Source organism: Pseudorasbora parva, chromosome 3 (genome assembly GCF_024679245.1).
Source record: "Pseudorasbora parva isolate DD20220531a chromosome 3, ASM2467924v1, whole genome shotgun sequence".
Classification (NCBI taxonomy): Eukaryota; Metazoa; Chordata; class Actinopteri; order Cypriniformes; family Gobionidae; genus Pseudorasbora; species Pseudorasbora parva.
Window position 1 is genome coordinate 43,399,917 of NC_090174.1, and position 14,324 is coordinate 43,414,240.

Sequence of the window (14,324 nt, forward strand, 5' to 3'; positions counted from 1 at the left end):
TCTAGCTACTGCTGGTAAATTGTGGGACGCGTTTAACCCGTTTAATCCCAAATTTTTTCCTGCAATGTGAGTACATGCAATTTACTCCTTAGACCTCCCTAACACACAAATGGTATGCCTTCTTTGATTTTATGTTGGTTAAGTTAGTGAAATATTAGGTTTTATACTCGGTCACAATAGTGACCGGTGGGAAACAGCATAGACAGAATTCATACAAATTCTTCTATTAGACCTATTTACCGGTTTGAAACTTAAAATAACAATAAAATATCCAACATATAAGAATGAGATATGATTAGGATTTACTTTAAAACTATTTCTATTGTTCATGATACACACACAAAAAAAAAAAAATGGGGGTATGAAAATTGCAGCCCATTGAAATAAATACAAAAATCTAGGTAACACGTTCATCTTCACTGAATAACGTGTCTGGCCAAAGAGAGGGGAAGAGGTGACCAACAAACCTTGAAAAGATCTAGGCACATACATGTAGTTATTACTCCTAAATATTAGGAAGAGCAACTTTGAACATTGAAGCACCAATTGGTAAATCCGAAATTTGGAAGTTTACAAGGTATATCTTATAAGGTTTATAAGGTATATCTCATAGATATAGATAGACAGACAGACAGACAGACAGACAGACAGACAGACAGACAGAAGTATAGACTGATAGACAGATAGACAGACAGACAGACAGACAGACAGACAGACAGACAGAAGTATAGACTGATAGACAGAAGTATAGATAGATAGACAGACAGACAGACAGAAGTATAGATAGATAGACAGACAGGCAGACAGACAGACAGAAGTATAGATAGACAGACAAAAGTATAGATAGACAGACAGAGAGAAGTATAGACAGACAGACAGAAGTTTAGCTAGATAGACAGAAGTATAGACAGACAGACATATAGATAGACAGACAGATGTATAGTTAGACAGACAGACAGAAGTGTAGTTAGTTAGACAGACAGAAGTATAGATAGATAGACAGACAGACAGACAGACAGAAAGAAGTATAGCTAGACAAAGGTATAGACAGACAGAAGTACGATGGATGGATGGATGGATGGATGGATGGATGGATGGATGGATGGATGGATGGATGGATGGATGGATGGATGGATGGATGGATGGATGGATGGATGGACGGATGGATGGACGGATGGACGGATGGATGGACGGATGGATGGATGGATGGACGGATGGATGGATGGACGGATGGATGGATGGACGGATGGACGGATGGATGGACGGATGGATAGTTTTCAGTTCAATCTGTGAGTGAGTTCATATGAATAACACAGAATGACATAGAGGGGACATATTCTGTGTTATACTACCGGTCACAATTGTGACCGTCTTCTTTTATATGCATCCTGACAGCAGAATAAACTATTTATTCGTATAATTTCAATATGTATGTATAGATGACCCTTTCATGATGATGTGTGCAAAAAAATGAATGAGCTATTCAAAAATTAACTTTGATTAATTCATTAAATTTTCCTGTCATTTCTGTGCTTTCACATTGTCATTGTGCTAAGATGGCAGTACCAAGAAATAAGTGTGTGTGGTCACGCGACCAAACTATACAGCAATGTTAGACCTGCCCAGAACTCATGTAGACATCTTAAATGGGTATTATAAATAAAAATTTGCTTCATAATAGAAGTTGATTTTTAATACAACACTAAAATATTCGAGGAAAATTTACGGTCACAATTGTGACCGGTTGGATTAAACGGGTTAATAATAAAAAGAGCGATTAAAAGCACAAAAATATGCGCAAGAGGTTGTTCCCAAGTCGGCGCGCGCTCTGAAACAGGCGCAACGAGACGAGCAAATTACACTTTCGGTTTCACACTCGCGTCTAAACGATCAGATGTACACACACATCTATGTCAAAATGACCGACTTGGAGAGTCTCTTAAACACAGTTTGTGTCTAAAATGGACGTAGTTATTATGGATATAGTCAGGAGAAAATGTAGTGCATCTGCCTATTATCAGTCGCCTATAGATCTGCACATCTGTCTTAAAGAGGCAGCGGTGTAAATAAACATGCTGACGAATTACTGCGAATGCAAATGCAAAGAGAAAATCACTCACAGCTCTTGAATGAATATCCAGCTTTAATAAGCATTATTTTGGCTATTTATGATAAACTATGCAGTGTTATTTTACTAGAATTCTTCCTGAAATGAAAGCACTAGGCCTATATAATGTGTATCTTTGTTAATTGTGTGTGTGTGTGTGTGTATATATATATATATATATCAAAAAGTACCGATAAGAATACCGTTAAAGTACCGGACCGATAAGCAGTATCGGTAAGAGTAGTAATACCGTTAAAATCTTAACGATACCCATCCCTACTTTTCATGCATGTATACTTTCACTGTGTGAGGTTTGATTGTGATAGGAGTCAAGGAAAAAATAAGCCCATTAGGGAGTATTTTGGGCATATTCGATTAGTATATTGCTAATTTGCAAATTCAAATTCATTTTCAAAGAAACTTCTAATACAAAATGTTTTATTTTTCATGTATACTTTCATTGTGTAAAGTTTTATTGTGGTAGAAGTAAAGGAAAATATAAGCCCATTTGGGTGTATTTTGGACATATTTGATTAGTGTATAGCTCATTTGCATAGTAAAATTCATTTTCAAAGAAACTTGTAAAACAAAATGTTTTACTTTTCATGTGTTCTTTCATTGTGTAAAGTTTCATTTTGATAGGAGTAAAGGAAAAAAAAATTGTCCCATTGGGGTCAATTGTTGTCTGGCCTTACTGGCACACATCTCGGATTGATGAGAATTTAACATATTTCCTCAACTAGGATTTCTTAGGACTTTTAGTATGATGTTCTGGACACCTCATAGAAATTATCTAAGCTGAAAAAAAAATTATTTTACAATTAGTTCTATTTTTGGCTCCAAAATTAGTTTCTTTGCCTGGACTGTGAGGGAAAAAATAAGGGTGAGTAAATACTGACCTATTTTTCATTTTTGTGTGAACTCGCTCTTTAAATTTCAGTCTGTTCTTCATACAAAGCTGTTGTGTTATTTAAGAAAACTTGGAATATAGTGCATGGGTTGTTTGGACCACTTAAGGAGCTTTACAACTTTGGTCCCCATTCACTTAGATTGTATGGACGAGAGCAGTGTGAACATTCTGCTGAACATCTCTTTTTGTGGTGCCCAGAAGCAAGAAAGTCATACAGGTTTGGAATGACATGAGAGGGATTAAATGATAACAGCATTTTAATTTATATTTGAAATCAATTAAAAAATGTAAAAGCAAAATAATGAGTGTATTGGGGTTTTTTCACAATTAATTCATAAATGATTCCCCAATGTAGAATATAACCAATCCTCCTAGCTCCTCTTTCCCTATATGGCAACATTCAGCTTTGGCAACAATAGATCTAAAATGAGTGGAAAAAGGGGGGGGGGAATACCAAAAAAAAAACTATTATGACTCAACAGGCTCTGGAGCTTCTGGCTTCTGTTTCTGTAGTAGCATTAATACTTCCACTATGACAAAATAGCAGTCACATCTTAACAACAACTAGGTCAGAACTGCATATGAGCTCTAAAGGCCAAGCCTCAAACACAAAAGCCCCAAGAGGTTTGGAAAATAGTATCTCACCGAACTTTCTTCCATTAAGGAATGTGGTTCACTGCAGTTTACAACAAGTTAATAAAATCTTTGTGGATAAACAGAGTGACTAACTACCCACACAAGGCCATCTTAGCTGCTGTGAGGTGGGAGGTCTATGATGGCCAGTAACACACTTGTATTATTGTTCTATCTTTCATATTTTCATCTTTTAGCAGTCACCAGGGCAAGATTACCTAATTTCTCAGAATGACTATTATGTCTGACTGAATCGTTCCTGTCTTTTTCCATCTTGTTCTTGGCCATTTCTCAAAAGGGATATTAATTATCTGGCTATCACCAGACCAAGCTCAATTTAAGATTGGACATTGGTCTGGGAAGTCTGCTCTGTACTTTCTACTGCACAAGAGGCGTGATAAATTAGTATAATTCAAGTGACTCTATACGCAATTGAATAGTCCTATAAACCAATCAAACCACAAGAGATGTGATTACCGGGCAACGACCCATGGCTTCTCTATCTGTCATTATGTGTTAAACCTGCCAATAACACGCCAGGTGGATAAGCCAGTCTGTGATTGGTTCTCGCAAAAGTGTAACAGAAGAACAGTAGAAATTAACGTACAGGTTTCCAGACTGAGTTGCAGGATAAAATCAAATCATCTGCAGATCAGGCGGGGTTTACCCAGTCTAGGATATTAATATCTAATATCATCAATGAGTAAATTATCGTAACATTCCTGTACTTTTATCACCATCCACATGTTAATTAAAAAAATAAATAGTAATTTAATGTTCTCTGTGTAGATCTAAAGTTTAGAAGTCTTTGTTCAACAATCATGGAACACTGATTCAAAGTTTAAACGCAGGCAACAATCATTTCCAGGATTCCATGATGATGATGTCAAAACTTGCATGAAATTTGTATAAATAAACAATTTTCCACAATAGCACAACAGACTCTTTCTTCTTTTAGATAAATGAACCACCAGGGATCATATCATTGACTCTAAAAGGACAACAGTCTTTAGTCACTTAGCTCTTGATGCACTAAAATATGATCACAATGGCCCTCATTTATCAAAAGTGCGTACACCAAATTTCCAGCGTACACCTTGCGTACACCCAAACCCACGGTGACTTTGAGATTTATCAATATGGACGTTGGCGTACGGCACGCTCAAATCCTACGCCAGCTCAGGAGGTGGTGTACGCCCGTTTGAGTTAGTGGGAAAATGCGCAGAAAAACAATTCCTAACACAACAAAACGCACTGACAAGATATGCTATATTATGACCCACTGTTAAAAACCACAACAACAACATTCAGTGTTTATTTTTGCGCAACATGAACGTCAATGTTTAATTTGTTTGACTTTATCAAAGCGTTTGATTTGTAGGCATATGTATTCCTCCAGTCGCGAGCCATGTGCGCTTTACCGGCCCGCCTGGCCCTGCAGCTGCGCGGACTGGGACTAAATAATTCAGACTGACAAAATAATAAAAATGACCTTCTTTCAAATAATAATAAAATCAATAAAAACGACATTCTTCTTCTAAATAACAAGCGCCATTAGGAATAATAAGAATAAGAAGAATACAAATTGTCATGTAGCCAATTGTTAATGTGAATGAATGGTACTCCACATGACGTACACCCCAATACATGCCGTGATACGAAATTAAATGCTAATTTCAAAACGTGCTGTAAAATAATGCATTGTGATGGTAATTTATCATCCAAACAGCTATTTAAACTGCTGGGGTGCGCTTTTCAACCCCCACACTATTAACAGTACTCGTAATTTGGGTCCATATTTTGTTTTTGTGGGTGCCTTTATTCCCACTCTTTATACTCTTAAATAAAACAATTTCGTTTTTTTCCCCACTTCCCTGGTGATGGTCTCGATGGCGCGCGTCTCAATCATCTCACTATTTCAGTAGTCAGAGCACTAATCAGGGAGTCAGCCCATTGACTTATGTCCTAATCAGTGCCCTGACTAGTGGACTAGTGAGATGATTGAGACGCGCGCCATCTCCACGTCGGAGAAGTTTCGCTTCTTTGCCGTCTTCCGTGTGTTCATGGCATAAAATGAGGGCGTGCGGGAGGCGGAGACTTGAATATATAGGGACGTGTTATTCTAATGACGATCGTTTTCAGTCGCGGGATTTATCAAGGCCAAGTATTGCGTACACCTGAATTGCAGAGGTGCGCACAGTTTCATAAATCAGGCGGTGAGAGGAGTGTAAGCATAATCTTACGCCAACTTATACACCCGTTTCTATGCAAGATTGATAAATGAGGGCCATTGTGAGGGACCCTTTAGTAAAATAAAATGATGAAATATTTTTATTGAAAAGGCCCATTTATAGATGTATAAATGGGCCTTTTCAATAAAAATATTTATTCTATTTCATATTTCATCTATATTACTATTACTACTATGTATAGAGGGTGACCCATGCCCCTCACTTAGCACATGCTCTGTATCAATACACAAAATATCTCTCAGTCCCCCCTTGGTAACTATGAGTTAAGTGCTATCTTAACAACATTCATTAAATTGACATTCTTTCTTCTCAACTTCTAGTAATTTTACTCATTTTAGAGTTTGCCAGAGCCCATGTGTTATCATGAACCAATAATAGGCTTATCGATTTTTTATTCAAAGATATGTGCAGTGCTGTAACGCACCCCCTTTGGAGTGCCTATGGGGATTGGGGGGATTAGACTTGGACAGGCTGGTTTATGTTGCGCAAGTTTTCAGTTAGATTGTGCCAGATTGTTCTGTTGTTGCAAAGGGAGCTGCCAAGTTTGCATGTCTTCATCAGGGATGTGACTGGTAAGGGATGGAAAGGTAAGAGGTTCCTGTGTGCGCAATGTGTCAAACTGAAGTCTCTAAATGAGTACATTTAAGTCATTTTTTCAGGCACACCTACTACTAACCATATCCTGCCCATTTCCCAGAACAGTTTCACTGGAAACTGCACAACTGCAATGGCAGTAGTAAGCAGAGAGATATTATTTCCTCAAATTATATGCGCTTTCTTTGCCTTACAATTCAAGTTATGTAACAGAAAACAGAAATTAGAGTTTTCAAGCCCAAGACCTTTGACCAAGCTAATGTGTCTAGAGATGTCTACAGCTTGAACATTAAAGTAAGCATACCTATTTTCCACGTTTCTTGCACTAGTAAGAGAATGTTAGATACAAGTACCTTTGCAGTGGACTGTAAAAGTAGGCTTTATGTCTGAAGGGATTTCTATATTTGACACCAAACTCTTTACAAAATATTTTCAGTTGCATGGTAAGAAAAGCGACATCCCTCATTGAAAATGACAGCCTGAACTTTCCATCGGCATTGTAACCAGAAGTGACTCAGCATCTGGTTCTTCTTCCTTTGAACTCTTTAAAAAGCCTCACGATGAGATATAGACAGATACACGCGTCAGCTCTTTTTACACAAATCCTGGAAATATGCCTGTTTAACCTTTCACCAGCTTTTCCTGCAGCATACTGCCATATGAAACACTGGGAGGCTTCTTTGTTTTTGTAGAACAACCAACCAGTTAGGTTAAGCTCAAGAGTGCTAAGGATTATTTGCTACTAACATTCGGCTAATTTTACACCGCTCGTACACATACTGGCAAAAGTCAACATGCCGGCTGAATAAATAAGAACTTTTATATTTGCTTTAAATTTCATTTAATATTAATGTGCTGTCCCAGAATGTTTTTGGACACTAAAGTCAAGTTTAAAGGGGGGGTGAAAATGAAATGCTGTTTCATGCATACTGAGCTTTTTACACTGTTAAAGACTTTAAAGACCCATCCTAAACATAGACAAAGTTTCAAAAACTAATGTTGGACGTTTGATGGAGTATTTCTGTGTTAAAAATACTCCTTCCGGTTTCTCACAAGTTTCGGCAAGTTTTTTTCGAGTATGGGTCGACTTGACGTTAAATAGATCGGAAGGTCCTTGTATGGGCCGTACGGGCTCTTCTCCCGGTAGGGTGCGCGCGCGCGTGACTAGAGCGAGAGAGGAAATGCACACCGTAAACACTCTCTCAGGTGCAGATCCAGTCGTCCGTGAACACTAATGTGGCGCCGCGCTTCTCTTTATTCCTATGGGTGACGTCGAGCGACTTCAACGCTTCAGCACAGCATTCCGGGAAGGCAGCGCTGCATTTGAACCGATTTGAACGCAGAAATGACGGGAAGCTTCACAACATCGTTTCAGTCGCGTTTCAAAGTGGATTTACACGCCACTGCTGTCAGGACTTTACCAAATCATACCAAAGAAGCGTGTTTTTGACGGAGCAGTCCCAGCGATAAAGGTTCGGTCCTGCTTTGGAAGCAGCCGGCGAGTTAAACTGCTTCAAATGTCTCTGCTTTTGGCTACGGACGCATGAGTAAACATCAGTAACTTAAACGACACGATTGCGTGCTTCGTCATTCAAATGCACTAACGGTTACTCCATTGTTGTTCTGTATAACGTTACAGTATTCTGACGTGCAAAACTGTTTTGCTTGCTAAGTTACTTCTAAGGTCTAGTCGCATACAATAGTCCATAAACCGAATCATGTCCTCATACACTGCGAGTAAAGACACAGAAATGTGGAGAGGCCACTAAATACAGTAACTTACATACCACAGAGACGGACGTCCTGATGTTGCCGTTTCTCCTGTTCAATTTATTTCTCCCTCAGATTTGATTCTGGATCATTATCTGTATTAGCTGAGATAGATGGGTTTCTCCACGCTTGAGGACGTCACCGCTTTGCGCGCTTGTGATTCTTTAGCTCCGCCCACACGATACGCCTCTAGGCGCTCGGTTTTTTCCGGAAAGACTCGGTACAGCCTATATTTCTTTTATAAATATGATAAAACTAAAGACTTTTCGGAGATATGAAGGATGCAATACTACTCTAAAGGTACTCAAGATTGACATGAGATTGACTGAAACTGAGTGTTTCACCCCCCCTTTAAAAATGTCTGAATGTCACTGCATTAGTCGAATTAGTTGAATATCAAACCAAGTGGCATCATTTTCTCAAAACTAACTTCTCTGAGCTGTTTATGATCTCAAGTGTTGTATTTGTAGTTCATGACATCAACTATGAACATGTTCCACTGACATCTGACAACCAGAAAGTTCCAAATATAGGGTCTTCATTTTGAACAGTAAATCTATTACAATATAATATGATATTATATTATAATATGAAACAGAACATGCCACATTGTTTGATATTTAGTGATATAATTGTAATAACTGCACATAATGTAAAATTAGATTTTATTGTAATAAAATGTTCATAATGTAATACTATTTCAAAATGTAATAAAATCTTGAGCTCAAAATTTAATCATTTTTACATTATGAGATAATTATTACATTATAAACTCAACAAGTCATATTTTCATTTTTGTAATAGCTTTTTAAACATGAAAAATATTAGTATTCCCTAAAGCCAGTCTTAAACCACCTGTGAAAAACAGCATTTAAATATTCATGCAATCATAATTATTATTATTTGTTTATTAAACATAAAGCCTTTAAGAATATATTTTAAAAACCAAAAATCTAAGTCTTAATCTGCCTACAAAATCCACCAGTTTACTGCTACTGCTACTATTACTACTACTACTACTACTACTTAGCCTGGATGCCAGCCAAACTTAGCCCCACCCACAACATTTTTAGGTCAGGCGGTTCGGTCTGGACTTAATCCATAGAGGAGTAATTATCCCCGAACAGAAACTTCGGCCCCAATGAAATCATCAGGGCAGGCTTTAGACGATGACGGACAGATGATCAACAGTGACGTAATCATGCACGTCATCAAAGGGGCTTGGATTATATTTGTTCGGATCCTAAACGAAGAGCTTGTTTGTATATGCATTCACCTTCACAATTTCTCTCTGAAATGATGATCATGTTGGTAAGTACTCTGTGTATCATTAAATTCTTTAATTTTTTTACAAAACCGGCAAAGATTGTTTATTCCAGCGCGTGTGCAGACAGGGTTGCCAAGTTTTTACATCAAAACCCGCCAACTACTAGCCCAAAACAATAGCTTCTCGGGGGGGTTCTCCGGAAAAAAATTGTGTTTGGGGGGTAAAATGTGTGTAATTCAGGCAAGGTTGTCTGCTAAAATTCGCACACATGGGTCTATATATCACAAAATTGTCGCTTCAACCCGCGGACATAGAAAACAACCGGCGGGAAAAAACGCGGACATTTGACAATGCGTCGCTTCGTTGCTCTGATTGGTTGTAGGTCTATCCAATTGAGGTCTTTCCTGGTTCAGTTGAAACATGCCCCCATAATCACAGCCCAATGGAGCAGTTTCAGACTCATATTCTGACTAGAATTGAGTATGACCACGTCAGGCTAACTACTACTACTACTATTACTTCTACTACTACTACAATTATTACTAATACTACTTCTATTACTATTATACTTCTACTACTACTATTACTACTAGAAATACTACTATACTATTACTACTAGAAATACTACTATACTATTACGACTAATTCTATTACTTCTACTTCTATTACTATTACTACTGCTACTACTACTTATATTACTTCTATTTCTACTTCTACTACTACTATTACTACTGGAACTACTACTATACATTACGACTAATTCTATTACTTCTACTTCTATTACTATTACTACTGCTACTACTACTTATATTACTTCTATTTCTACTTCTACTACTACTACTACTATTAATATTAATATTACTACTACTACTACTATTACTATATTACTATTACTACTACTTCTTCTTCTACTACTACTACTACTACTATTACTACTACTACTTCTATTACTACTACTACTACTATTACTACTACTACTTCTATTACTACTACTACTACTACTACTACTTCTACTTCTATTACTATTACTATTACTATTACTACTACTACTTCTATTACTACTACTACTACTATTACTACTACTACTTCTATTACTACTACTACTACTACTACTACTTCTACTTCTATTACTATTACTATTACTACTACTACTTCTACAACTACTACTATTATTTCTACTACTATAACTATCACAACTTCTACTTCTACTATTACTACTACTTCTATTACTATTACTATACTACTACTATTACTATTTCTACTGTTACTATTACTTCTTCTACTACTGGTATAACATAGTTTATGAAGACACTTTCTATGTCTTTGTAAACCAAATAGCTTAAACCAACATACAATATACTAGTAGTAGTAGTAGTAGTAGTAGTAGTAGTAGTAGTAGTTGTAATAGTAATAGTAGCAGTAATCTGGTGCATTTTGTAGACAGGTTAAAACTGTATTTAGATTTTTTTTGTACTATAAACGTAATTTTTAATAAAAATAATTATAATAACTGCATGCATTTTTAAATCTGTTGCATTTTAAGACTTACAATAATGAAAATATGACATGTTTGTGGTGAGTTTATAATGTAATACATTTCTCATAATGTGAAAATTGCTATTACATTACGATTTCAACATTTTATTACGTTTTGAGAATTATTACATTGAACATTTTATTACAATAATAGTGTAAAATTATAATTATAAAACTATAATTATGTGCAGTTATTACATTATGAGTTGCTGCAAGTATCCAAAAAGTTTGCATCATTGCATTAATGGGACTCGTAAAGTCTACACAACGTATGCTGCCTTTGGGATTCAGTAGCTCGTCCTCAGTGGGTGAGTCCGCATTAGGATATGGTTTATGGAACAACAGGGTACATTCTGTTTCCAATCACAGCAACTTCAAAGCTGCGCTCGGAGATATCAAAGCAAAAACTCCTCAGATTGGAAAAAGCTTCTTTCCTGCTACCATCCTTCAGGGATTCATTTTCCAGCTATAAAAACATTTCAGACTACACTGACATTTGAAGAAAAATGATGGGGAAGTGTGAGTTTATCTCATCTATCATCTGGTCTTAGCTGGCCTCCCAGCCAGAACTATTGAAAAACAGTGCCCAGAACCCCTCTAAAACCATCCAACAGAGCCCGATCAAGCTGGGAGACTAAACATTACGATATATTTTCAGCAGAAAAAACTTTTGGTAATCATGTTTCCATTATTCACCTGTATTTGAGATGATTGACATGGTTGCTGCCTAGAAGATCCTGGATGGTTTTCTTTGTCTCAACCAGCAGGCTCTTCACTGCAGAATCGCCGATGGCCAGGGCAACAATGCGTCCTGTGGGCAGAGACTTCAGCAGCTCACTCAGCCTCTTACTGTCATTATGAGAATCATGCGTGTCGAAGCGGTCATTATTCAGCACCTCCGCCGTGTCCTGATCAACCACCCGCAGGTTAATTCCACGGCTGAAGTTCTTCTGGAAAGCATGGTCACCGGTAGCCAAACCTGTAGCGGGTACAGTGCGAGTAAGAAAGGTCCAAGACAGCCTCTCTGACCCATGGAGCTCCAGAGTCCCTCCACCATTCACACCCAAAAACTTGCGGCCCATCCCGGGAACTTCAGTCACGGTGGTCTCGTCCGATCGCCCAACCAGGGTGATGGTGGCCAGGGACCTATATCGGCATTTTGGAGCACCGATATGGAAAGCGCCACCATCTTCGACCAAAATGTGGCGTGTTCGCAATGTAATGTTTTTGGAACCTTTTTTATCATCAGCAAAGACAACCGAACCTATAATTGAATAAATCAAATCAGACTTAAAACCCTAAAAAAAGTATTGTAATTCACTTTAATTCAGAAATGCATAAAAATAAGCAGGCCGAAGTGTTCTCAAGGATAATTTCTTATTTTTAGGGTACTACACATTGAACAAGTAATCTTACCTCCAGCCTGGATAGTGATAGAGTACAGAGTGGCAGATGAATCTAGGCGATAATGCTCACCACTGCGTACCACCACCACCTTTTTGAGGTCATGGCCTGGGTTCCAGGATCGCAGCCCGGGGTTGTGATGAGGGCAGTTTCCTTCAAAAAGATGTAGGAAGACATTTCAGAGTCTGAGTACAAAATGACTGTCTAGATTTATAATAAAAATAATACTTTTCAAGCAACCACACATTAGCACACAGATACACAACATTTCAAAAGTTTTTATCGCAATGTCCTCATAAATATTAAGAAGCACAACTATTTTTAACATAGATAATAATGAGAACGTACCGCCAAATCATATATTAGAATGTTTTCTGAAGGATCATGTGACACGGAAGAAAGACTAGAGTAATGATACTGAAAAATTCTGCTTTGTCATGACAGGAATAAATTACATTTCAAAATATATTAAAATATAAAACTGTTATTTTCATTCAAGCCTTGGTGAGCATTAAAGGTGGGGTAAGTGTTATTTCAAAACCGTTTTAGAAAAAGGACACGGGCCGAGTGGAATAACAAACTTTTAGCCAATCAGCAGGTAAGGGGCGTGTCTACTATTGATGGTGAGAAGAGCGCTTGCTCTTGCTCTGTGCACGTCATTATTCAAAACACACGGGTCACACATGACGGACATTAGCCGAGAACTAGCCTAATATATGCTGCTTGACTATGCTTGTGTGTCATGTTCACTTGTCAGTCCATTTGCGATCGTATTGTGGCTCACTTCAGTGATGATAAAGACCCGTTCATTTCCACACCGTATGGAGCATCTAAATCTCCTCATATTTGTTTACTCTTTTCATGATCTATATAACCCTTATCCAGTCATAATTGTAATATGTCGTTAGCTGGACTGTCGTGTTTGTGTTCTATAGAGTTGTTCATGAGAACAGTTTGATCGCTATCTCTAATCTTGTCATAATTGTAATATGTCGTTAGCTGGACTGTCGTGTTTGTGTTCTATAGAGTTGTTCATGAGAACAGTTTGATCGCTATCTCTAATCTTGTCATAATTGTAATATGTCGTTAGCTGGACTGTGTGCTTGTGTTAGGGATGTCAACGATTAATCGATGATCGATTAATTGTCGATAAGACATTTGATCGATAAGACTTATCGATCATCGATTAAGCAGGGTCATGCGCGTGCGTGAGGAAACGGGAGGAAAAATGATGCGAGCCTGCCCGAGTTCTATTTGGAACCATTTTACTGCTGGAGTTACACCTTCATCATGACTGCAAGCTTGCATGTGCATTCACAGCCTTTGTTTTGTGCAAATGTAAGTTGTAATATTGTGTTTATTTTGTGCAGGCCTATCTTTAGCTGATTTATCTCATAAGGATGCATTTGGTTAATAATTAACGTTAGAGGTGAGCGGTAGTAAAAGCGTGGCTGTGATCAGCTTCAGCGTGCAGCTCCAACACTAATAATGACTGATTGGGACTGTCATATTACACAACATTAATGATGAGAACACTATTGTAGCCTAATAAAACATTGTGATTGTTAATTATTTGGGTTTATTTGCCGTGTGTTTCATTGCGTTGATCCAGGAAGAGCGCGTGCACAACATGAGTCACGCATTCTGACTCGCGCATATAACTTAGTTCACTTGTGCATTCGCATCAGATTGTGCTGAAATAATTTGTTATATTACATTTATTTTGTAACGTTATATATGTGATCAATCATATAGGATGTGTTTCTTTCAGCGAAATAAAACGCACTAACAAATGGCTTCAGTCAGTGATGGCTACCGGTTTTCATTCAGTGCTTCGGCTTTAGCGCATAC

The 14,324-nt window shown here is 37.7% G+C and overlaps 1 protein-coding gene across 1 annotated transcript in view; it reads right to left on the reverse strand.

The window, feature by feature from the left end:
- cemip2 (cell migration inducing hyaluronidase 2) overlaps nucleotides 1-14,324 on the reverse strand; it is a 39,261-nt gene that overhangs the window by 20,860 nt on the left and 4,077 nt on the right. Inside the window, exons 3-4 of the mRNA XM_067439016.1 lie at nucleotides 12,486-12,626; nucleotides 11,766-12,333 (exon numbers count right to left, since the gene is read on the reverse strand). Of these exons, the coding sequence (XP_067295117.1) occupies nucleotides 11,766-12,333; nucleotides 12,486-12,626 (709 nt within the window). The remainder of the gene's footprint in view (nucleotides 1-11,765; nucleotides 12,334-12,485; nucleotides 12,627-14,324) is intronic.